Genomic DNA, 27328 nt, shown 5'->3' with positions numbered 1-27328 from the left:
TCGTGGCTCACCTGGGTTACTGCGGCAGAGGAAGGGACTTCCTCGTGGCTCGCGGTGGCAGTAGGTGTAAACACCCCGTGGCTAACCTAGGGACCTCCTGTCCCGTTGGGGTGAAGTTGTGGTCGTCACCACAAGACTACGAGGGACTGACGTATCAGTCCCACCCCACTGCTGTCGATGGTTAACCCGCCGTGTAATTTGTTGCGGGTCTAGGCTCACCTGGTGTTGAGGTTGTTGCGGGAAGAAGGGGCACAGGTCAGTGGTGGTTGGATGACCCTCTTGTCCCGGGTCACTAACCTGACCGTTATCTCCTCCTCGGGTGGTGGGGTGGTGGTGGCCCGGTGGTGGTGTGGGGGGTGGCGGGGCGGAAGGTCCGGTCGCGGGCATTTTACTCTGTATCATATTGTAACGATTTTAGAATTAAGGTAATAGATGTGTTAAGGTATACTGCCTAGTTTTTATGTCCTGTTCCTTTGTTGGTGCTTTACTTCTGGTCCGGAAAGAGGACCCCGCTCAGTCGCTAGTGTTTTTAGGGCAAGGAGTCGACCTAAAAACACTCAGCATAACAAGACCTGTGGATAAACTGTATTAAGCAGTTTATTTAATTCCTTTCTGATGTGAAAACTGCTGTGCTCATAATAAGGGAAGCTAATATGAAGTACTTGTTTGGGAATTAAAGACACAGGCTTTGTGCAACTAAATAATTTATCCAGGAACTTGTGCTCCTTCTCGGAAATTAGGGAACATTCATTTGTTTCGGGTCATACATTTGATCTGGATGATTTTGAGATTTTAATAAATAATGATAAAACTAGTCTTAGAATAGCGGAATCATTGTTTATACATGACTTAAAGCCTTCACTGAATACCTATGAGTCTTCCATTAAATTATTTACCCACTGATTCATGGATTCGATTCAGCAGTCTCATACAGCTCAATCAAGTTTACTTTTCCACAGACTTTCTTCTACGGATTAGTTGCTTTGTGTAGTTGCCACGGTGTGGACGTGTTTAGGTTAGATTTTCAGTAATTTTGTGAATGATTTTTTTTTTTTTTTTCATTTTTTTATTTAATTTGTATATATTTTATTGGTTTTTATTAATTTGTGAATGAGGTTTTGGTGATACTTCATTTTTGTAATTCATGTTACGTATTTTAGTTTCTGATGATGAGGTTGGATTTCCTCGAAACGTCACTGAAATAAATTGTGTAACATGGCCCCAGTCCATCGTCTCCTTGCCCTTGGTCTTCAGTTTTATATATGCCATCAGGTTCCCTACTGGATCCTCAGTTGTTAACATTCTACAGACTCGTTATGGCCGACCAGTACTCTCCATATATCGTCGATTGGAATGTCTGTACTGGACATCACACAAGGCAGCTCAGGATTTGGTCTTTTTAATCACTTGTAAGGAATATGAAGTTTTTCCCAAATTCTTACAGTTTAAAACAAGCTTAAAGCATTTTCATGGCAGTCGTTTGCATAGATCCATCGTCTTTAAGTTGCTGGCTTTTGAAATTAAGAATAAAACTCAACATGCAAGTAGTCTGAAAAAGGATTATTTTCATTGTTTAACGGAATTCAGAACTAAAGTATCTTGGCTAGATTTTAAAGTACTCATTGCAAAAATTAATTGCAACACTAAAAACAGACTTAAGATGACAATATTAACACACAGTAAAAAACTTCACAGATTAGGAGTCCCTAAATGTTCTTCTCTAAATGCTAATGATGTTATTACGAATTTGTCCAGTAGAAAGCTTAGCAAACTTGAAGAGGATGCGTTGATGTTTGGTTTGGATTTTGGTCTTGCAGTTGCTAAACCCAAATTTGTTAATCATTTTATGGCATTTGAGAAACTTATTAATACTATATCCAAGTTGCCTCTATACAGTCCCTCAATTAAACTAGTTAATTTTAAAGGAATTGCTGATAAGGTATGCAAAATTGCTCATGATTCATTTAAGAATGTCAATAATTTTTCAATGTCTCTATGCAGTACTGTAGGCAAAAATTCAATGTATTAAAAACTCTGAAACAGGACAGTAGCATCATTACTAAACCTGATAAGGGAAGAGGGGTAGTAATTTTGGATAAGAGTACATACGTTGAAAAGGTTCACAGTATTTTATCTGATACTTCTAAATTTTTTAAGTTAGATATTGATCCATTCCCATACATTCTGAAATTGGAAGACAAACTTAACAGACTCTTAAGGACCTTAAAAGATAAGGCTATAACTTCAGATACATATGACTACTTGTTTGCATCTGGATCAGTGCCTGGTATTTTGTATGGACTACCTAAAATACATAAACCTTCTTGTCCTATCAGACAGATTCTTTCAGCTATTGGTACATTTAACTACAACCTTGCAAAATTCTTTGTACCTATACTTAGCCCTCTCACTAGTAATGAATATACAGTTCTTAATTTGACAGCCTTTGCACAAGAACTTAGGAAGTTATGCTACTCCCATCCGATTTATAAGGCCAGTTTTGATATAAAATGTTTGTTTACCAATATTCCCCTTAATGAGACACTACAGATATGTACAGATAACTCTTTTGTAAGCCGTGATGAGTTCCTAAATTTTACCAAGAAACATTTTAAATCTCTTCTCGAATTTGCAGTCAAAGATTGCATTTTTTGGTTTAACAATAACTATTATAAACAAGTTGATGGGGTTGAAATGGGTTCTCCTTTGGGTCCTACCTTGGCTAATGTATTTCTTTGTCACCATGAGGTGTCATGGCTTAAAGATTGCCCTGCTCATTTTAAACCATTGCTGTACCGTAGATATGTTGACGACGGTTTTTTGTTATTTAGGCAGTCTGATCATGTAAATGATTTTTTGAATTACATTAATGATAAGCACCTGAATATTGAATTCACTGTAGAAACAGAGGAAAATAGAAGGCTTCCTTTCCTTGATGTTTTAGTTCATAGAAATGACTCCAGTTTCAGCACCTCTGTTTATAGGAAGAGTACCTTTACAGGACTTGGTCTTAATTTTTTGTCTTTTGTACCCAGGGTCTTTAAATTCAACTCCATTAAGACTTTGTTATTCAGGTGTTATAACCTTTCCTCGGATTGGAATTTGTTCCATTTAGAAATTACTAGGCTTAGAACATATTTCTTGAATAATGGATATCCTTTGCATCTTTTTGAAAGTACCTTACACAAGTTCCTGGATAAATTATTTAGTTGCACAAAGCCTGTGTCTTTAGTTCCCAAACAAGTACTTCATATTAGCTTCCCTTATTATGGGCGCAGCAGTTTTCACATCGGAAAGGAATTAAATAAACTGCTTAATACAGTTTATCCACAGGTCTCATTTAGGTTCATCTTTAAAAATTCATATATTATTGGATCCTTTTTTAGGTATAAGGATAAAATCCCCAAAGCTTTATGCTCTAACATTGTGTACAAGTTTAATTGTTCCTACTGTAATGCAGGATATATTGGGAGTTCTATTCGAAACCTGAAAATTAGGATGTTCGAACACAAAGGCCTGTCATATAGAACCGCTTTACCACTCTCAAACCCTCCCTTCTCGGAAATTAGGGAACATTCATTTGTTTCGGGTCATACATTTGATCTGGATGATTTTGAGATTTTAATGACAAATAATGATAAAACTAGTCTTAGAATAGCGGAATCATTGTTTATACATGACTTAAAGCCTTCACTGAATACCTATGAGTCTTCCATTAAATTATTTACCCACTGATTCATGGATTCGATTCAGCAGTCTCATACAGCTCAATCAAGTTTACTTTTCCACAGACTTTCTTCTACGGATTAGTTGCTTTGTGTAGTTGCCACGGTGTGGACGTGTTTAGGTTAGATTTTTAGTAATTTTGTGAATGATTTTTTTTTTTTCTTTTACATTTTTTTATTTAATTTGTATATATTTTATTGGTTTTTATTAATTTGTGAATGAGGTTTTGGTGATACTTCATTTTTGTAATTCATGTTACGTATTGTAGTTTGTCTGATGATGAGGTTGGATTTCCTTGAAATGTCACCGAAATAATTATATTCATTCATTCATTCATTGCCAGATGCCATGTATCCCAAACGGGGTGGCCAAGAGCTTAGAGTTAATTGTTTTACAGGGAGGGGCATTAATCCTCCACCAACCACACTTGATACGTAAGGATATCTATCTATCTATCTGTCTATCTCTAAAGTGAGTTTTACGCCAGGTACCCCTTTTTTGGATAAGGGCTAAGGCGTTGCCCCTGGGTAGAGGACTTTGGTTTGGAGCGTGTAGCATTTTATGACCGGATGCCCTTCCTGATTTCTACCAATGACCCTTGGGTGGATTCGATCCTCCAACCCTTCGGTTAGAGCGGAGCGCTCTAACCCACTGAGCCACGGCTGCTACTGTCTATCTATCTATCTATCTATCTATATATATATATATATATATATATATTTATACTGTAATATAATTATTTCCTTGTACAAAGGGAAAGGGGGAAAAAGAAGTGTGTGGTAATCATAGGGGCATTTGTCTTCTTAGTGTAATAGAAAAGTATATGGTAGGATACTCACTGACAGAGTTAGGGAAATAACAGAGGAATTAGTTGGAGAAGAAGAGGGAGGCTTTAGGAAGGGAAGAGGTTGTGTAGATCGGATATTCATTCTTAGATCTTTAGTGGAAAAGTTTCTAGAGAAGGGAAAGAAGTTGTATGTGGCCTTCATGGATTTGGAGAAAGCATATGACAGGGTAGATAGGCAAGGATTGTGGAAAGTATTAAGAATATATGGAGTAGACGGGAAGTTGTTGAATGCTGTGAAGAGTATGTATAAAGGTGCTAAGGCTGCAGTGCGTGTAGATAGTGAACTGAGTGAGTTTTTCTGTTTTAAGGTTGGGTTGAAACAGGGATGTGTCATGTCTCCATGGTTGTTCAATCTGTACATGGATGGGGTTATAAAAGAGATACAAGGTAGGGCAGTGGATGATGGAGCAGCCCTAGTGAGAGAGGGGAGTGTTTGGAAACACCCTGTACTGTTGTTTGCAGATGATATTGTGTTGTTAAGTGAAGACAAAGAGGAGCTGCAAGGCTTGGTGGATGAGTTTGGGAGAGTGTGTAAGAAACAGAATTTAAAGGTGAATGGAGGGAAGAGTAAAGTTATGGTCTTCGAGAGAGATGAAGTCAGCGAATGTACAGTGAGGTTGGATGATGAGGAAATGGAAAATGTGAGTACATTTAAGTACTTGGGTAGTGTGATGAGTAAAGATGGAAGTTTGCAGGGTGAAGTGCTTGAAAGGGTACAACAAGGAAAAGGTTGCTGGTTCCTTGAAGGCAGTGATAAGAAACAGGGAAGTGAGCATGGAAGTGAAAAAGTTATTATATGACAGTATTGCAATACAAACTCTGACGTATGGAAGTGAAGCTTGGACGTTGTTGGAGGGACACAAATCAAAAGTGAGAGCAGTGGAAATGAGTTATTTGAGAGGAACCTGTGGAGTCACATGGAGAGAGACTGACAAATGAGGATGTGAGGGATCATTGTGGTGTGGATGTGGATGTGATGGGAAGCATTAGGAGAAACACACTGAGGTGGTTTGGCCATGTGGAGAGAATGGAGAGTGAGAGACTGACAATGAGAGTATATGTGAGTGATGTGGAGGGGGAGAGAGGGGAAGGCCAAGAATGAGATGGAGATGTGGAATGAAGAGGTATATGAGAGAGGGGGGGGGGGTGAATTGGGAGCAGGGAAGTGAAATGGCGGGAGACAGGGTGACGTGGACGCGATTTGTTTGTGGCCACCCCGTATAAGGGATTAACCCCTTAAATGCGGATCGTCTCATTTGCGACACTCGGCCAAAAGGACATAACGGCGGATCGTCGCATTTGCGATTCTAGTAAATTTTGAATAACCGCGGGCAAGCAGGCTCCAGCTGGTATTGTCTATCAGTACCACCACCCTCTAGCTACAACTAGCATACTTTACCTTTGTACTACTGACCTCAGTTGTTGCCAAATATCGTGTTTTCCCCCCATCCCCCCCCCACCACGGCCCGGCCAGCCTGGCTGTGATACATGGCAGCGCTCTGAGCGCTCAGAACTGTAAATCTGCGATCTCCTCTCACAAGCAGTTTATGCTACTAGGAAAGGCTTGTTTCCCCAGTTGTAACACTAGCTTTTTTTCTCACGGTTTGCCCCTGTTTAGCGTCAGTTTACTGCAGGCTTTCAAAGTGACATTGTGGCGAGTTCTAGCTCTTCCCAGTCAGTGCAAGCGGCCGACAGGAACGAGAATAAAGTGGCGGGCGTAAGGCAGAATAAAAAGCGCGCCGTGGTGATCTTTTGGGAAGTAATATGATTGAAAATAATGTAGTATATATGTTTTTAGCTGTGAAAATGGAAATGTTTGTTGAGTGACGGGAAGACCGCCGCCACAGTGCATGTCGGCCGTACGCTTCGTTGATTTTAGCCTTATTTTCAGTGCTTATTGTACAAATACGGATTCCTAACTACCTTTACGTTGTAGTATAAAGTTTACTGTGACAGAATGAGGCTGTGGTAGAGGGGAAACCGGGTTGCTGGAGGTGTGAAAGTGAAGATTTGGTTACCCAAATTTGCAAGTCTCCACAAGTCCTTGGGTAGTCCACGAAGGCTCAACACCTGTCTCTGGAGAAAGCTGAATGTAAGTACTATCTGCCATACCAAGTATAATGTTCTAGGGTTAATCTCTGATTTTTGGCGAATATTTTCCTACAGGTACTCAGACCGCGATACAACCCCGCCACTCGGGGGGGATCGACTGTACACGGCCGCGTTTAAGGGGTTAAGGCGTCTGGCAGTAGATAGATAGACAGATAGATAGGTGTTTGTGTACATATATACATATATGTAGATATATATAGATAGATAGATAGATATAGATAGATAGATAGATCCATATATAGATAGATATCCATATGCTGATGGCCAGCTAGTTGAAGTACTTCGAGCAAAATACTGGAGTATACATTCTGAAGTAAAAAGACTCATTGACGTGATAAGAGGAGGCTATGTGATGAAAAGGAAAAAGAGACAGAAATTACGTTAAGTAAAAATGACGGTCAGAACACAAGAGCAGCGTATCAGGCCATAAAGGAGTTAACTGGGACTGAAAAGAGAAGGAAGGAAATACTTGTACAAGGTAGAAATGGTAACTTGATGGCTAAAGCTTTGGATATACAAGAAAGATGGAAGGAGCATTTTGAATCTATTCTAAACAGACCAATCCCAGCTGAATAGGACATTTTGCCAGCCGAGAGAGATTTGCAGTTAGAAATGGGATATAACTTTGGAAGAGGTAGCAAAATCTATAAAGGAGTTAAAGAATTTTAAGGCCCCAGGAGAGGATGGAATATTTCCTGAAATGCTTAAAGTGGAAAACGATGAGTTGATGAATGCACTTTTGAAACTTTTTAATGTGGCTTGGGATAATGGTGGAATTCCAGAAGAGTGGAAAAATGAAGTGATTATAAAAATACCAAAAAAGGGAGATTTAACCCGCCCCGTCCCGACCACTTTTTCACCACTGGTACCCCCCAATCCCGACCATTTTTCGACCCTTTTTTTTTTTTTTTTTTTTTTTTTTTTTTTTTGCTAAAACTTTCGCTTTTGGTCAGAAACAATGGTCAGTGACAAAGAAATTGTTCCCCGGGGTCCATAATTACCTTAAACAGGTATGCCTTGGTCCCACCTGGCCCCGTGTTCTCCGTAGGCGGTCTGAGCCTCTAACGTTTTCTATGGTATTATAAGTCTGGGAAACCAATGAAAGTAAGTAGATATGTATTTATTACAAACATAAAAACATGCGATAAAAGAGTATATTGGATTTTATACAAAAATAGAGCAGAAATAAGCATTGTACCATCGTGCGAAACGAGCAAAATCGGGCAACTTGGTCACGATGAATCGCTAACATTCGAAAATCATGATACATATCATTTTTTTTACTTACATAATACTTCTACAATAACATTATACCATTTTACATTTTATTAAACTGTTTTTACGTATTCACAGGGCTTTTGATAATATTTAGCGTAATGCTAGCGCTTATTTACGTAGTGAGTGAACTCGCTGTGACTGTTGTTTCAACTCGTATTGTGTTTTTTCTACTTACATAATACTTTTCTAATAACATTATACACTTTTCAACTTTATAGAACTGTTTTGAGATAATTTCAGGCCTTACGTAAATATATAGCGTAATAGGTAATAATAGCGCATAATAATACACACGGTGAAGTCGCTATGACTACTATTTCAACTTACAACCTATTTTTGTACTTATATAATAATTCTCCACTAACATTGCACATGTTTACACTTGATATAATTGATATCACATAATTTCAGAACTTACGATGCAACTGAGCGTCATATTAGCGCGTACTTACACAGGGAGTGTTATCACGATATCATTTGTTTCATCTTACACTAGTATTCAACTTATAAAATACCTTACTACTAACATTACAACAAATTCCACTTTATATAATTCCTATCACATACTTACTGACCAGAATGTGGGTGTACTCGTGACATCAATTATTACAACTTACACTATTGTTCAACTTATACGTTTTATTCATGCTAACATTACACCCGTTTCCACTTTATATTCTTGCTATCACATATTTGCTGACCAGAGTGTTATACTGAGCGTCATATTTTCGCAGATTTACACAGTGGGTGTACTCATGACATCAATTATTACAACTTACACTATTTTTCAACTTATACGTTTTATTCATGCTAACATTACACCCGTTTCCACTTTATATTCTTGCTATCACATATTTACTGACCAGAGTGTTATACTGAGCATCATATTTTCGCAGATTTATACAGTGGGTGTAGTTTTCATATCACTTCGTTCAACTTACACTATTTCTCAACTTATACATTACTTTCCTGCAAACATTACACCCGTTTCAAGTTTATATAAGACTTGGCACATACTGACTGGCCTTACCATTATACTGAGCATCATATCGCCATCCCACACAGTTTCAGTAGTGTAGGAAGTTATGGTACTCTCTGAAACATGGCTGAAGGCACAACGCAACATTGGTGGTGGTGGGGGAGGTGGAGAGCGGCGCCTTTCATCACTGGCACTTCTCTTCCCTCTCCCTTTTCCTTTACCCTTTCCCTTCCCTTTCCTTCCTTTCCCCACATCCTGGGGCTGTGTGGAGGAAGTTTGGGAATATTGTATGGCGAAAGACGTGCTGGGGAGTGGCTCCACCTCCTCTCCCCTAGGCCTACGTGCACCACGTGCTCGTGCTGCCTCCCTCACACCACTTCCCTTTCACCCCGCACTCCCACCACACCACTTTCGCCTTCCCCAGACAAAACACTAGGCCATACTTTATTTGCCTTCTCGCCCCATCTTCTGATCCTCGGGGTGAGATTTTTTCCTTCCCCAACCACGAGGCAACATCACGTCCTAAGCCGCCGTCATCGTCATCGTCCTCATCCTCGTCCTCATCAGAATCTCTCTCTAGGGGATGGAGAGAGGTCCATGCAGGTGTTTTGGGTGCAGGCTGGCCTTCCCTTGCCTTACGATACGTGACATACCGCTTTTTCCGGGGCGAAGGGACCTCCTCATCACTGCTTGTTATTTCCTCCTCAGGCTGCACATAATCTCGATCCACCACATCATCATCAAGTGGAGAATCACTATCTCCAGTGAAGGCATCCAGGGCGGATTGTATTTCGTCGTCTGAGAGACCTTTACGCGCCATGTCTGACCTGGGTCACTGCTAACAGGTGAGTGATCGAGACAAGGGCGAGCACAGGTCACGCGGGGTCTGGGACGCTGCCCGCCTGGGGGCAGGTAGGGGAGGCTTGGGTAGGTGGGCGAATCGAAAATCTCGCGCGAATTTTGAAAATTGTGGAAATTATGAACCTTGCAATTGCAGGACGTTGAAGTACGTCAACGGGATTGGCAGTGACATAACGTGAGGACATGGAAGTACGTCGACGGGACGCCGCGGGTTAAGTTTGTATGGAAATTGGAGGGGGGTAACTTTGACACTTGTAGTTGCAAAAGTCTTTTCCAAAATCTTGTTGAGCAGAACAGAGCCAGTAATTGACAAAATTTTAAGAGAAGAACAAGTGGGATTTAGGAAGGGTCGAGGCTGTAATGATCAAATTTTTATTGGAAGGCATCTAATGCAACAAGTTAATGAGATGAAAATGCCACTTAGTATGTGTTTTGTTGATTTTGAAAAGGCGTTTGATAGTGTTTTACATGGAGCTGTGTTGAAAATTATGAGATTCTACGGTATACCAGAAAAGTTTGTAAATATTATTAGAAGCCTGCATGAAGGTACATTTTGTAAGGTAATGGTGAGTGGTTCTTTGAGTGATCCATTTGACCTAGCACCATGTGACTTTTGACTATTCCCTAAGTTGTCAGAAAAACTTGCTGGGATCCATTTTCTAAGGGAACAGGACCTTGCCAGGAGGATAAATTCAGAACTGAAGAGTATACCTGTTTCTGAGTACTTGGAGTGCTTTGTTAAGTGGATGACATAGCTCCAGAAGTGTGTAAACCTTAGAGGAGAGTATGTGAAAGGAGTGTGAACTTCAGTAAATGTGTATCTCTATTAATTTTGCTTTTATTACCTTGTTGCCAAAACATTTTGAATGCCCCCTGTATGTATGTGTATACTGTACTGTACTGTATTTACTTTTTTAGTACCCTGCTAGAGTATTGAAATCCCACCTGTGGGGGGGGGGAGAGGTGACCCTCAGATATAACTAACTATCAGCTTTAACAAACTTGCATTTCCCACAGTTAGTCCAGCATAACGAGGGTGTACTGTACTTGTAACCTCGGGACCCCCTTGTACAATACAGTGACAGTTAATCATGCTTATTAATGCAGTTTATGGATATTTTTTCCATGGACAGTTGTATAGCACAGGTATAGGGTTTTAAAGGGGGGTTAGATCACCCCCTTTGGGGTGTTGGGGAGGTTCTTATGTCACTATCCATCAGTATGTCAACTGCTGTTCCAGCACCCCCTTGGTATCTTTATGCCATATACAAGATAGTTAATTATACAGCAAATGTCCTGTGATCCGAATCACAGGGGACCGAGGGTCATTCAGACTAGTGTTTTGTTTTGGACTATTGGGAGGGACCACTGAAAACATTAGAAATATATACATGATCATTAAATAAATGCTTAAAATGATATGGGTTATTGTTTTATTTACCAGAAATGCTTAGAAGTGTAGATGAATAGTTGCAGGCAGGTACTGTACATCCAAGACCAAGGGCAAGTCCAAGCCAGATAAATCCATAGATAAAGCCCAGAAAAAGAAAAAAAAAAAAAAATTGCCCTGAGAAATTTGAAGTACGGTACAGTATTGGGATATTCAGATTATTGGTGGTCGGATTGGAGGACTTTTGTTTTATAAGGAGATATTCTCCTCACTTTCAGTTGGTGCAACAGCTTTCATGTGTTATATAGTGTTTTACACCCCATGTACAAGTATTTGTCCTTCTGTAGATCAATAGCCAGACGCCTTAATCCCGTAAGGGGTGGCCATTTGACTTTGAGGTAGTTGTTTTATGGGAAGGAGCACTTACCCTCCACCAACCCACTTGTTGATATGTAGGGAACATGTATGGATTAGTTATATGGTTACCATCCAGCACTGTAAATGGTTTCCTGGCTTGCAGGAAACCATTAGGCTTGTCACTCAGTGTGAAGCCATCTAAAAAAAATAAGTGGCAGGAAAGAAGGGAGAAGCAGCAAGAGAAGAGGGCAGACACAGAAAAAGAATAATAAAGGTGAAGGAAGAAGTAGCCAGCGCTGCATCAAGTGAGTGGATGTTGGTGACCACCACCTACAACCAGTATTTGCCATGTTTCGTATTAAAATACAGTAGTTTTGCAACCAGAGATTTACACTTTACTGCAGCTCAGTAATGTACTGTATTAGTATTTTACTACTGTACAATGGTGGTAGGTGGGGTACCCATCATCCACTCACAAGATATGGTGCTGTCTTCTTCTTCCTTCATGTTTATCATTCATTTTCTGTGTCTGTTCTCCTTTCTTTCTGTTTCTCCCAGCTTTCCTGTCACAGTTTATTACTCTTTTCTCCATATTATGTGGCTTATATTGGGTGACAAGTCAGATGGCTTCTTGCACCTCAGGATTCCATTTACAGTGCTGGATGATAACCATGTAGCCAGATAATGGAGTTAAGTGGAACCTGCTATGGTATCACAGTTAACTGGATGAAGAGATTAAATGCAGCATCGACCCAGGAACCAAACCATCACACAGATCCCTGTGCCTCGCCATGGTGAGGTGCTGTCAACCACTTGGGAACATTGGTTCACTGCAAGGGATGTTCCAGCAGGGGTGACTGTTTGCCTGTGGTTGATGGGTCTGCCCAGTCAGACAGAGTGGGGTAGTACAATGACAACTATAACAGCAACAACAGCAGCAGCAGCAACTTAGTAAAATGAGTCATGTTTAACCCCCTGGAAACAGATAACATTTTTTTTTTCCCTTCTTGCTGGAGTTACAAGTAACCCCATGACACTTGTCCTTCATAAACTGAATAAATTGCATGTGGAAAATTACTGGTATCCTTTTTTTTTTTGTGTGATGAAATCGCCTCTGTAAAATTAAAAGCACTGTATATCATTGTAGTTGTTCATCAACCCCAGTCTGGCTTGGAAGACCCACCAACCACAGGCAAACTACCCCTGCAAGGCCATTTCATGAAGTGAACTGATGTTCCTATGCACTTAACAGTGCCATTTTGCATCAAGGTGCAGAGAAAAGTTTGGAGGTTTGGTTCCTGAGTGGATGCCACATGACTCTCCACGTGTTTAACAGGAGCATCATAGTAGGCTCCACTTCACACAGTGATCTCATTAGATGGTTACCATCCAACAATGTAAATGGTTTCCTGGGTTACAAGAATCCATATAACTTGTCACCCAGTGTAAAGCCATTTGAAGTGGAAAGAAGAGTAATAAAATGTGACAGTAAAGAAAGGAAAAAGTAGGGAGAGAGAAGGGCAGATACAGAAATAAAAGTATAAAAATAAGGAAGGAGGAGGCAGCAGTACCTCAAGTGGGTGGGTGATGGTAGCAAAAGGGTCAGTGGAGGCTTACTGTTTCAGAAGTTGATTTTTACAAATAGTGATACTGTGCTTTCAGGTAGAGCTGAAGCGTATTGACATATCTGGATGCTGGGATCTTGATATGGAGGTGATAGAACAGTTCTTCATGAAGTTCCCAGGGCTGCAGGATGTCAGCCTCCGTCATTTTGAGTTTGTGTCAGACATGAACCTCTACCACTTGGCCTCCAACTGCCGAGGTCTTCAGGCCCTCAATGTTTCAAAGTGCTGGAGAATCACTGACAAGGGCCTCAGGAAGGTAACTCTGCATTTTGTTTTGTAGTGCTGTGTGTATTTTGGTTAAGAATTATACTCACGTAAATTGTTGTTTACTGTGAGGGTAGAACAGTGTCTTTGTATCATTGTCTGTACAGCTTTAACCTCAAACTAATCAGTTTTACCTTGTTGTTTCAGTTCTTTAGTAATTCCCATCCACACAAGGTAGTACTTATATTCCCAGTCTTTATTGTCTTATATTGTCACATGGCACAACGTAAACAAAGAAAGAATATTTTGAAAGGTTGATGAATGGAAATGATGAAAGCAGAGCTGTGGTAAACATGATTGGTTTTGTTAGTGCACTGAGAAGGACTGTGGTGCCTGAGAACGTGACTTTGTCAGAAGTGAGGAATGCTGTGAAGACGTTGAAGAATGGGAAGGCATCAGGTGTTGATAAGGTATGTGGAGAGATGATTAAATGTGGTGGTGCTAGAATGGAGGATGGAAATATGTCAGAAAATTTGAGTAAGTAAAGTTTTACATGTAGAGTGGAAGAAAGCTGATTGAAATATGTGCAAGATTTTCATGTGATAAGTATGATGAGTGTTGCAAGAAAAATAATTTTGGAGAAGTTAAACCATGTACTGCATCAGAATTATGATGAGCGATGACTAGAGTGGTTTTAGGAGTGGTAAGGGATGTGTGATCATATATTTGCAGGCAAACAAATAGTAGCAAAGCATTTGAGAAGGGATATATGGGAGGTAGCCAAGACAGGACGACACACTCCCAATTTACTCTTCCACAAATCCACATTCATTCTCTTTGGTGAATTTGGAATTTGGAAAAGGTGAATGACAAGGTGAATAGGAAAAATTGTGGGAGGATTTACTTACATATGGTGTCCTTCATCTTCTTCATCTAGTGGGTTTGAGGAACACAGCCAAAGCAATGGCTTAACGCCCTTCCAATGCAGACTGATTATGGCCTCACGTTATATGCAGGAGAGCTGACCAGATTTATGGAAGAAGTCAGACATGTGCTGCATGACACGTTGCTGTAACCAAAGGTCCTTGCTACTCTCTTCTAGAAGGGTGTGAAAAGACAAGTTAAAAGCTCCCTAAGCTGCTAGATGATCTCTCAAAAGTGTGTGAAGGGAGTGGAACCTAGGGCACCATAGCACGAAGTGTTCTGTGGTTTCTTCAAAGGGTGCTCTGTCATACTCAGATGGTACAGGTGACTTGCGAGGCTGTGTGGCCTGATCGTAACCTGGTGATGGCAACATCAGTGTCACGACAGGGATGGCGAGCACAAGGGTGTGCAGCGGAGTCAGAACAAAAACGCCCCAGGTGGGATGCAGGGAGGTTGGTTGGACTTGAATTCCAATACAGCATGCTAGCACTGCATGCAAGGTTAGGGGATGTGGTGGTATCAGGTGCCACATATACCAGTATGTTGATCAGTGCCTGCCTTGCCGTTGCATCTGCAGTTTTATTGCCATGGATGCCTTCATGCAAAGGAATCCATTGAAGGCAAAAATGCCAAGGAGGAGAAACAAGGAGGTGTGCCAAAATAGCATGGACATGTCTGATATGAGTCACAGGACAGTCTGAAAGGAGGAGGGTGAAGACTGTGTGTCAGTATATAAAACCACAGATTGAGGGTGGAGGAAGGTCCACACACACTCAGTGGTCTAGAGAATGGCCAGGATTTCTGCAGTCCGGACATCATGCCACCCATTGAAAAACCAAGTTTGGCTAAAGGAAAGGTCCTCAAAGTAGGCTGCCGAGGCAAAGGAAAATGGAGGAAAGTGGGACCCATCTGTGTAAATTCTAAAGGAATCCTTTTGAAAAGGGGAGTCCATGCTAAAGAAGAGTTGCCGAGCCACGGCTGCATCCGCAGACTGCAGGAACGGCACCAGTAGACAGGGAGAAAAATGGAGACAAGTCCATCCAGAGGGGGATGGGGGAGATGGGCCACTGGGGCAAGCCTGGGAAGGTCAAGAGACAGGGTATGGCAACCCTGAATGCTGGGAAGAATGATTGGTAACCACACTTGTGGCCAGTCTGGGGGCTGGCGAAGGACTGTGGGGAGTCAGTAGAGGGAGGAGAGTGGGTGGCTGAAGGAAAGAGTAGTAATGTGATGGAGCAGCCAGCAGTCCTACTCCATGCAATAGATGGAGAGGGGCATCACCCCAGACTCCGTGTGAAGTGCAACAACTGGGGTGGAGTTGAAGGCACCAAGGGCAATGTGGAATGCAGTGTTCTGGATGACATCCAACATTTTTAAATGGGTCTGGACAGCTGATCCATAAAGGGAGGAACCACACAAAATCTTGCTGTGGATGTATGCCAGATACAGGCTGAGGAGAGTGCTTCAGTCAGCACCGCTGTGAACAGACTGCCTAGGGAACAACTACTACTACTACTGCTCTTGCTACATACTTCATGATGTCCAGGCACCTAAGGCATGCCAACCAAAAATGGTCAGTGTGGGGGGGCTCAGGTGAGATGGGAGCTGTCCAGATGAAGGCCCAGAATCTTGTGCCAGGTCCGTTGGGTGAGAGGCTCTGTGGCAAACGGAACCATCAGCCTAGAAGGGAGCCCCAGATGGTTGAAGCACATGAGAGCACTCTTGTGTGCATTAATTATTAATCACCAGTCTGTAACCCAGGTGGCAGAAGAGTTTGGGCTTTCCATAATTAGGCAGCACTGCATAGGATGGAAACATTGTCATCGTAAACTAGGACAGATCTTTCAGGAGGGTGAGGGAGGTCAGACATTAACACATTAAAAAGAAGGGGACTGAGAACTGAGCCTTGTGGTACTCCCTGTCTGACTGGGGGGTGGGGAATAAGTACCCCAAGGGAGACACTGAAGGATTGCTTCTCCATAAAGCTGCTTATCAAGGCAAGTGTGGATTCTGTGACACAGATGACACAAGTTGTAAGTAACTCATCATGGGAGACAGAATCAAAGGTCCCATGGAGGTCCACAAAGACTGCCAGGAGTATCTGCTGATGGGAGTCAGTATGCCTGGTGGATATGATGGTCAAACTGTTGAGGACATCAGATGCCTCCCTCTCAGGGTGGAAACCACACCAGACCTTAGACAGGCGGCAGTCATCCTCTATCCACCAGGAATGTTGGTGGCACACCCTCCTCTCAAGCACCTTCTTGACATTGGACAGCAACACTATTGGCCTGTATGAAGCTGGAGAAGAAGGGTCCCTCCTCATTCTAAGGAAGGGGAGGAGGTGAGAGGTTTTCCAGCAGGAAGGGAAGTCCCCTGATGCCCAGCTGTCATTAAATAAGTCAAGGAGAGAGACCTGATGGAGGGGGGATATGAACTGAAGTGAAGGAAAGCTCTGCCTGAGTAAAGAAAGAGGCTAAGCCTGCAGAAGGTAGGGGAGATGCCTGCCTGCGTGACTGAGTAACCACTGGAGGCCTGGAATTGGAGCAGGGGTACAAAGTGGGACTCAAAAAGGGGGCCAAGAAGGAAGCTTTATCTGGAAGCCTACCAGAAGGCTACTCTTCTTTACCAGGAGATACAAGTGGGTGGTAGGGCGACTCTTAATTGCCCAAATAAAGGATCAAGTCTGGGGTTGGTGAGCTGGAGGAGGAAAGGATTGAGCAGAAATCAGACCATGCAGCATGGCAAGCCCGGTTAAGAGTTCTCTTGCATTCCGCATCCCTATGGCGATGAAGGTCTCCGTGGCAAGGGCAGGGACACTGCCAGGCATTCCAGGAAGACCACCTAGCCCAGATGACCCAAGTGCAGTCCCCCGACCACCAAGGAATCGTATTAGTGCCTTGGGGATCTGCTGAGGACTTGTAGGAGGTGGCCTCACCCATCATGACTGCAGTGGAAGTAAAAGCCGCCACACAGTCATCCAAGGGTTCTCCTGGCAGAGCCCCAGTGTCACCAAGGGCCGCTATAAAAGAGGACCAGCAGCCTCATGTGAGGATCCACTGTGGACGGAGCTTGGCAGGGCAGGGTGTGGAAAGACCAAGGACAACCAGGATATCTGGAATATAGTAGGACCCCAAATATGGACCAGTCCAAATGGCCGAACCACCAAAAACAAAGTCTCCCACATAAAGATCAGGTGTGGAAGGCAGGCCTGTATGCAGGTCTGTAAGGGTCTGTAACCCCAGCATGGTGTGTAGGGAAAAGTGACCACTCTCCAAACTGGAAGAGAAGAAGATCCCAGCCTGTAACCAGATCCCTGCAGCAGGAAAGAATCCCAGTAAGTGTGTTTGGCATTAAAGTCACCCAGGAGGAGGTAGGATGAAGGAAGCTGGTCTTGATAGGCCTGAAGTTCTTATAGGCCAGTGTTCTTACATGGGTTGTAGCAAACTGCCGCTGTGATTCAACCTGTCATGAGGGAAAGGTGGATGATAAGAACTTCCATCACTCCCTGAGAGAGCTGAGTTAGAGGCAGAACAGAGCTGGGCACATCCCCCTTGACCGCAACTGCTAGACCACCCCTGACATGCTAACGATCAGCCCAGTAGATGATGAAACCCCAAAATGACAGACGAAGATGTGGGGACAGCCAAGTCTCACAGAGACCAGCAGCATCTGGGATGAGTTCCACTATCGTTTGTTTGAAATTGGAAGTTTTCTGAAGAGACCTGGCATTCTGAGGGAGGAATCTGTGAAGAGGCGGAGGAGCCATAACTGGAACAAGAGGAGGAAGAGGAGACGAGGCAAGAGGCTGACACATACGTCAATAAAGGACTGCCTGTTTCTGCACATGGACTGGGTTGTTAGTAGGAGGTCCACAAAGGACTCTGAGGAATGGACATCTTAGAGGTTGGCACATGAGAAAGCCAGGGAAGTTGCTCTTGGTACGGGCCAATGTGGTGGAGCAAGAGAATCGTCAAGTCCAGAAGCCATCTTAGGAAAGCTAGGGGGGACAGTGTGTGGCTTGGTTGAAACAGGGGCAGGAGTTGCAACCATTAGTAATGTAGAATTGGCTGACATACCAGGCAAGATGTTAGGCAGGATGGAGAGACCTGAGGGGTCTTGTGCAGCATGGAGAGAAGAGGTCTGTGTTGGGTGGGACGGCTGACAATGGGGCTTGAGAGCAGGCAGGATGGAGCAGTACTGCTGATTGAGAGGTTGGGTGGGAGGACACAGCAATCGTGCATTCCACCCTGCTGGGCTCAGCAGCAGACTCTCCTCCTGATGTTCGAGCAAGGTCATCCATAACTGAAAAACGGTTGCTGACCACTGTTGTATAGGTAAGGCCCTCCTGAACGGACCGGGAAATCTGGCTGGAAACATTGGGTGCTGTCAAGGGGATAGAGTTGGGAGGGGTGTATCCAGTTAAATTGAGGGGACACAGACAGGTGTTGACATCAGACAGGGTCGAAGGGTTGGCTTTGGTAGCGTCTTGTGTGGCAGGTGACTGCTGATAAATTGGGCAAGTGTGGGAGACAACTGGATGGGCACCACCGCAGAAAAAGCAGTATGGGTCACTGGAGCACAGACCACCCAATGGGGGCTTGCATGGGTAGTATCTAATGATGATAATGTATCTGTCTATCTATATACCTAGGCTGCTTCCCCCAAAGAAAGGGAGGTAGCTGAAACAGGATGAAACACTCTCAGTTTACTCATCCAAATACACACATTTATTCATATCGTAGCCCCAAGGGGAGAAGGGACAGATCCTCACTGCACCATGTGGTAGGTTGGGGCACTCACCATCCACTCACTCGATGTAGTACTGCTGTCAGGTGTCTGCTCTTTCCTCTCCTCCATCCTTTTTTCCTTCCATCCTCTTCCGTCTTTCTTTCCTTCATTCTTTCCTCGTCCTTCTGCCTATGGGTGACTTTACACTCCCTCTTCTGTCTTTCTTTCCTTCATACTTTCCTCTTTCTTCTGCCTGTGGGTGACCCTACACTGAGTGACAAGCCAGATGGTTTCCCATACACCAGGAAACCATTTACTATGCTGGGTGGTAACCATATAACCAAATTTTAGCACCTGGTGGTTTAGTGGGTAATTATAGCATGCCAGTTGGATTGAGCCCGTAAGCTTTATATCCAAGGGATGGTTGGGGTTGATTGCTCATGTAATGCCACTCAGGATGAGTGAGGCTGGTCACTCTCATCTTAAAATGTCAGGACCAACTTGCCTAGCCCTGGGTTCCTATGCTCCTCATAGGGCAACGTAGGATTGGATGATGAATGAATGAATGAACCACACCGCACGAGGGTCAACTGTACAATGCAATTGGCAACATCCACAACAGGGCCTAACATCAGAGCTGGTTTACCCCTGCCACATCATGATGGACCCATCCCCTTACCTGCACCTGACCTGATCATCTGATCAAACCAAACGTGGGAGAATATTCCCCCGGGGCTGCGTCACCATTTATTCATTCACAGTTTCTCTCCAGTCATCCCTATCATGCGTAACCATTCTTCCTTGCACAGCAGACATGCCTCTCGCATCCAACGCTCTCTTCACACTGTCCGTCCATCCTACAGTATACATGGGCCTCCTGTCAGCCTTACACCTCTCACATCTGATCCAGTTATCTTTTTCACCAATCATTCATCATCCATTCTCTCCATATGCCCAGACCATCAGAACACTCCTTGCTCAACTCGATCAGCCATCTCCCGCTTATCTCCAGTTCTCGTTTGCACTTCATCATTTTTCACTCGATCCATGTGCTTCATTCCATACATACTCCTGAGACACCTCATCTCCTTTTCATTCAAACTTTTCATCTCTGCAACCCCTATATTCCATGTTTCATCCCCATATAATGCAGTCGGTACCACTACACCCTCATACAGCCTTCTCTTTACAGCCATTTTAAGTGAACGACATCTAAACACTTTTTTCATTCCTCCCAGCACTTTTCCTACTTCATTCATTCTAAACTTCACTTCTATGTCTATTCTTCCATTGACAGCAACATGTGACCCTAAATACGTAAAACACTCTGCCTCCTCAAGCAACTCACCATTCAAAACTGTATTCCTCCTACCATCTACCAACCTTGTACACTTCATCACTTTGCTCTTATTCTCATTTACTCTCACTTTCCTTCTTTCACACACCCTTCCAAACTCCTCTACCAACTGTCTCAGTCTGTCCTCTGAATCAGCCACCAGTGCAGTATCATCTGCAAACAGCAGCTGATTCAGATTCCAGTCTCTACCAACAGCATTCACCAGACTCAAACCTCCACCTAATACTTTCGCATTTATCTCCCTTACAACACCATCCATATAAATATTAAACAACCAAGGTGACAACATACATCCCTGCCACAGCCCCATTCTCACAGGAAACCAATCACTCACAGTATTTCCCACTCTTACACATGCTCGACTCTTTACATAAAAACTTTTCCTTCATTTTAGCAACCTGCCATCAAGTCCATACAATCTCAAAACAGTCCACAAAGCCTCCCTATAAATTCTGTCATACGCTTTCTCTAAATCCACGAACCCCTAAAACACATACTTACCTTCCGCCAAATACTTTTCACACACCTGTCTCATGGCAAACACCTCATGCATGCATCCCCTCCCTCTCCTAAAGCCACACTACTCATCACCAATCACTCCCTCTGTACCCTCTCTAACTCTCTTAATTAACACTGCCATACACCTTACCTACAACACCCAGCAGACTTATACCCCTAAAGCAAGTACACTCATACTTATCACCCTTACCTTTATACAATGGAACCACACGAGCACTTTCCCAGTCAACTGGCACCATACCTCTCACAAAACACACATTCAGCCATCTTACTAACCACTCAACAATAGTCACTCCACCCCTTTCAGGCATTCCACAGCACACCCATCCATACCTTTCAGGCTTCCCTGCTTTCATCTCCAATACTGCCTCCTGCACTTCCTCCATCATGATCAAAGAATAATTCAACTCTCCCAACACATTTATTCCTTGCACTCTTCCATCTGCCACAATCTTAGCCTCCCTTTCCTCTCCCAACACATTTATTCCTTGCACTCTTCCATCAGCCACAGTCTCAGCCACCTTTTCCTCCTCTTCATTTAACAGTCTGTCAAAATGCTCTGCCCATCTCTTCCTTACTGCATCCATCTCAATTAATATCCTTCCATCCTCTGATTTTACTTGCTCTTCCACCTCAGACTCTCCCTTTTGCACCCCTTTTCACCTCCTTCCAAACATTTTCTTATTCTGTTGAAAATTCTCAGTCAACTGCCTACCCCACCTCTCATCTGCTGCCACTTTAACATCACGCACAGTCCTTCTCGCCCTATTCCACTTTTTCTTATACCTCACATATGACACCTCATCCTTCCTCTGCAGTCACACTTCATCGTCTTTTCCCAGCCACAGCCATACTTACTTCCTCGCACCACCATTGACTTCCCTTTCTTACACCACCACCCACTTGTCTCACACCACACACCTCTTCCGCATGCTGCACCACAGCACTCTTAAACATTTCCATTCCACCTTCCTCTCTGGCAGGGGGTGACACAGTCTGGTTGCACTATGGGATGGTACTACCACTGTGCCGCCAGGTTGTGTTAGGAAGAATTCTGCCACCATGTTCCCTGCATGTCATAAAAGGTGACTGAAAGGGGTGCAGTGAGGGGACTAGGGATCCCCTTGTCTGTTTTGTAGTTCCTACAGTGAGACAGGGAATAATAATAATAATAATAATGATTATAATAAGAAGAAGAATCTGGTCTTTTGTTTCCCAAACGCGCCAGTTCTTCCATAAGGAATTCACTAGCGCTCGACATACATATATATTATTTTTACAGTTACAAGAATAATGCCATCTCTCATATAAAATACAAACTTCATCAATAAAAAAATATGAAAGTGGCAATAATTGAACCATATAATCATCCATCATAGTACCTCTCTCTAGGTTGTAGCATTTTGAAAAAAGAAAAGCTTTCAGCTGTCTCTTAAAGGATTCAGCAGAAGAGAGTTGTCACATGGACAGTGGCAATCTGTTGTATAATTTTGGGGCTGTATACACAAAAGAACCATCAGAGAAAGATGACTGGCAAATGGCTTCAGGCTCGTCAAGATGCAAGGAATTATCTTCACTACGTAGCATCACACCTGAGCGTGACAGTTCATCAAGATACTCCGGTTCACCAAACTTAAGAACCTTGAATGTAGTAAGACACAGTTTAAATTCAATTCTAGCCTTTACTGGTAACCAGTGCAGCTCATTCAGGAATGGGGTAGTCGAGTTTCTCGGGGAGACCAAAGATAAGACTTGCTGCCCTGCTGAACACACACTGAACTTTTGTTAGTACTAGTACTGTATATTATTTGGAAGACCAATCCACAGTGAATTAAAATAATTAGCAAAAGGACATGACCACTGCAAGGATCTGTATTAAGAGGCAACATCTATTCAGGAATTTTCTCACAGTACGGATTTCTGATATGCAAGTTACACCCTCTGACAACTTGATTAATATGTTCTTTGTAATTTAACTCTGAATTTAAATAAACACCCTGATTCCAAACAGAACTGCCTGGATTAAGCTGTGACACACACAAAGCCAGGACATTATCAGTGTCATCACCCCTTCTGTTTCATCTTCTGGTGATGATCTCAGTTTTACCATCATTCAGCTGAAGTTTCCTCCTAGCCATCCAGATCTTAATATCAGACATTAGAGATTCAAGCTTAGTCTTGGTATTGTTAATATCTGACATCATAATATACAGCCGAGTGTCGTCAGCATAAAAATGATAGGACACATCATGAGCATCAAGTAAAGACGATAAATTATTCGTGTAGATCATACATAGAATTGGACCCAAAACTGATCCTTGATGGACTCCGAACAGATGGGGAGCAGAATCAGAGCTTGCGTAATCAACAACCACTCACTGAGATCTGTTCGACAGATACGACTTAAGGAGCAAAAGAGCACTGTCACAAACACCATAAAAATACAGATCATCCAACAATAGGTTATGGTTTACTGTATCAGAAGCTGCAGACAGATCCACCAGAACTAGGAGAGAGGACATCCCACTACAGGTGTTTGCTGCCAAGTTGCTATGCATCCTTGAATAGTATTTTCTGTATGCTGATTGACCAACAGGAACAACTCTGTTATGTTTCAGTAGTGGTAAGAGTTGATCAAACATGGCCCGCTCATTAATCTTGGAAAAGAAAGACAGGTTAGAGACGAGACGATAATTAGTCATGCTCACGACATGAAGGCCTGGTTTCTTGATCAAGGGCCTAAGCAAGGCACATTTCTCACACTGCACAAAATTTCTTTCTAAGAAGCATCTGTTTATTATGTTGCAGATAAAGTCTGCTGCATGCTCATACACATCAGGCAATTGTGACAAGTTACACGGATCAAGTGGGCAGAATTTATTGCTAAGTTCTCTAATGTAACATTTGACTTTATTTACATCCAGTGGATGAAATGTTGAAAGCAAATGACACCCAGTGTGCTGTGGTTGGAAGTCAACTGAGTACACTTCACTAGAAGAACTGTTGTCTAAATCATTTCTTATGCAAGATATTATAGTTGCAAAAAATGAAGCAAAATCAGAAGCCAACTGGGGGAGGCGGTGGCTGAATCGGTAGAGAGGTGGCCTGCAGTCCTAAATGACCCAGGATCGAATTCTGGCTGGGGCAGGAACAGTTTAAGGATTTGAATTTCCTAAAAAGCAGACTTTCCTGATCTACCAGATGACCCGCCGCAATGTCGTAAAAAATACTCCCGCTAATACCAGTACACCAGTCCTGTATGAGACAGCCCTAGCATGTATTCAGTATGGATGGTGGGTGTTAGTGCCGAAGTGGTGACATGTGGAGATGTAGGAGGACTACTGGGCCTTGGGATAGGTCACCGCCCCCCAAAAATTAGGCCCTGAAGCTTTTGCCCAGAGTCAGACGTAAAAAAAAAAAAAAAAAAAAAAAGAAGAAGAAGAAGAAGAAGAAGTTGGTTTAACAGTTACATTCCTCTGACCAGCCAAACGGTTCACAACTGCAGACAGTTTTTTTTTTTTTTTTTTTTTTACCACCACATGAATCAACTTTTATTTTGATAATACCTTGCCTTTTGGCCTTTTATAGTGTAAACAACTGCTCTTCTTCCACAAACATAATGCAAATGAGTTAATTCAGTCAGTTTCAAGCGCCACTCACGTTGTACCTTTCTACTTTGTCAATGCAAAGAGTTAATGGATGGACCATACCTCGGAGAATTATCACGTACAGTGATTGTTTTTACCACCTCAGGACAATAATGATCAAAAATTGACCTAAGTTCATTGTTATACTGTATATATATCTGCCACACCTAGAGCATCTAACTTTGCTCTTGTAGGAGACTGTGCCATGCCTGAAGTGATGGCACATGTAGCAACTCAGAATGGAAAAGTGTACATCATTCCAGAATAATACAAGCGACTAAATATAACCTGCTCTGGCATGAGGCCACCGAATTTGAGCCGCACCACTCTGGCCACCACCATGATCTCACCACCATGAGGGTGGACCATGAGGCAGGTGGCCCCCACTAGCTGAGAGGAACAGTTGCTGAGGCAACAAAAGTGACATAAAAGTTTGAGACATCAGGAACAACAGGCCCAATTTTCCCATAGGAAAACTCACCACTGGATAGCGAGCGAGCCAACCAGTACCTGACAGATCAGTCCCCCAGCTGGGTGAGGGACTCAGGGGTACAGTCATTTTGGTCACATCATCTGCAGATGCACAAAATCCAATGGCAGACCCTTTACCCAAAACCCAAGTGACCCCTCAGTATAGTACTTGCCTAGTGGAGACTTGTTGATGGCATCTGACAGCCTGCAGCGATTTAAAAAAACAGGTTTGTTTTCAGCCGACTTTGCAATGTAAACAAGGCTCCTTGCTTTGCTGGCAACACCCCTGTATGGGGAGGAAGGCCAAATCCTCTTTTCAGGAGCCCCACCTTCATCACTGCCGACAGAGATCGTCCTCACCCTTTTGCCAGGGGCAGTAACCACCCTGGCGGCAAAGGTGAGGTCCACGTGGATGTCTTGTGTGGCATGACTGGTCATGGAAGCTTCCATGCCGGCCTAACACCTTGTCAACACACACTTGTACTGTATATTAAACTGGGGTACTGTAATATTACTGCACACTGTACCAAAACAAGATGGTTGTGATGATAATAGGCCGAGATGAGTTGAGCACCCGAGACCAATACACTTAACAATATGGCCGGGAGGCACACATCCAGTGATGATCAGGTCTAGGCAGTATCTTTTATATATGGTGTTGATGAAAACCTGTTGAATGCTGTAAACATTATATATGATGGTAGTGAGGTATGTGTGAGCATAGGTGGATTTCCAAGAGGGTGGTTTAATGTCAGTGCTGGAGTGAGACAAAGGTGAATGATATCCCCATAGTTATCCCAAAATGTGTGTGTGTGTGTGTGTGTGTGTGTGTGTGTGTGTGTGTGTGTGTGTGTGTGTGTGTGTGTGTGTGTGTGTGTGTTTACCTAATTGTATTTACATAATTGTGATATACAGGAAACAAGCAAACACACATGGGGTCCCGTCTCTGTTTCTCAGTAAGTCAGATTTAGCTTTAACCCCTTAACCGCGGGGCGTCACTTTCGTGACGCTTGGGAGCAAGGGATCATACCGCGGGGCGTCACTTTTGTGATTCTGTGTTATTTTGAATTCCCCCGGGCTTTCAAGTGGTAGCTTGTATCATCTATCAGTACTGCCAATGTCCAACACTAGTCAGCACTCCTAATCTTATCTGTACTCCCATCCATTGTTGACAATTTAGCCATTTCTCCCCGTTCTTGACTCCCCTCCGTACCTTCCCTCCATTACCCTCTCCTCTTGCCTGCCTGGCCGTGCTACGCTAAGTAAATCTTCCCTGGAATTTTCCACTGATTTCATCCATTGAAATAAGCTCTATGCCCTATTCTTATACCAAATAATATATACCAAAAAGAAATAAGGTAAGTGAGAGTTCCATACACATGGAATTGGCTAATTATCACCTGACAGCACCTTACATGCACTCGTTCGCTAATTTTCGCTGTTTATTTCCCCTTGAAATATGCCGTATAATCTATTCTCGTACTAAAAATATATATAAGGAGGGAAGGAAGAAGCCTAAGTGATATTTACATTCACCCGGAACTACTTAATATATAATGTATTGTCTAGATTTCCTTCCAATCATTTCACTGCTATATATTAGCAGCTGTCAAGAGGCTGACGTTGGCAGTAATGCATTTCCCTAGGTAGGCCACCCCGGCCCACCCCTATCAGTTCACTGTCGTCTTCGAAGGTGAAGGTATGTCTGTCTGCTCCTGCTAACTTCCCCCCGCTTTTTAGCCCCATGCAAAGGGCCCTGTGACCTTTACCCCCTACTAAACCTCGTGTGGAAAGAGGTAAAGGGCTAACAATTGAAAGAGAGTGACTACAATCTTTCTGTTGAGTAAAACAGTGCAAGTGGAATTGTAAATAATGTGTAAATACTGTACTGTGTAAACAGCAAGTGAAAGCAATGAATATAAATATATGTGAACAATGGAAAATAGTTTTATAAGTTACTTCAAGTACTTCAAGTGACAGTGCATAACACAGTGTAAATAAAATAGAAATGTAAATAATATAAATAAAACAGAAAACATAAATAGAAATGTAAATGAGTAGTATTATAAGAATACGAGTATATATACTTGGAGTAATGAAAGTGAAAGTTTCACTCTGGCATGTATGAATACTATGAGTTATGAGAGTGAAAGTGAAAGTGACATTCACTCTCAATGCTAGTATACAGGACGAGAAAGTGAATGCTACGTATTTTACTGAAAGAAACTGAATGCCTACAGTGACAATAAACTACTATTACTGAAGGAAACTTATGGATAAAGACTGTAGATATATATAAG

The 27328-nt window shown here is 42.8% G+C and overlaps 1 protein-coding gene across 1 annotated transcript in view; it reads left to right on the top strand.

Moving 5' to 3' along the window:
• LOC145406742 (uncharacterized) overlaps nucleotides 1-27328 on the top strand; it is a 121770-nt gene that overhangs the window by 59497 nt on the left and 34945 nt on the right. Inside the window, exon 5 of the mRNA XM_080277839.1 lies at nucleotides 13213-13431. Coding sequence (XP_080133965.1) covers nucleotides 13213-13431 — 219 coding nt within the window. The remainder of the gene's footprint in view (nucleotides 1-13212; nucleotides 13432-27328) is intronic.

The sequence above is a fragment of the Coenobita brevimanus genome, chromosome 71 (genome assembly GCF_032717465.1).
Source record: "Coenobita brevimanus isolate Jiangsu-jjx chromosome 71, ASM3271746v2, whole genome shotgun sequence".
Taxonomy (NCBI): Eukaryota; Metazoa; Arthropoda; class Malacostraca; order Decapoda; family Coenobitidae; genus Coenobita; species Coenobita brevimanus.
Note: the sequence above shows the minus strand (reverse complement) of the source record. Positions and strands in the feature narration are given on the sequence as shown.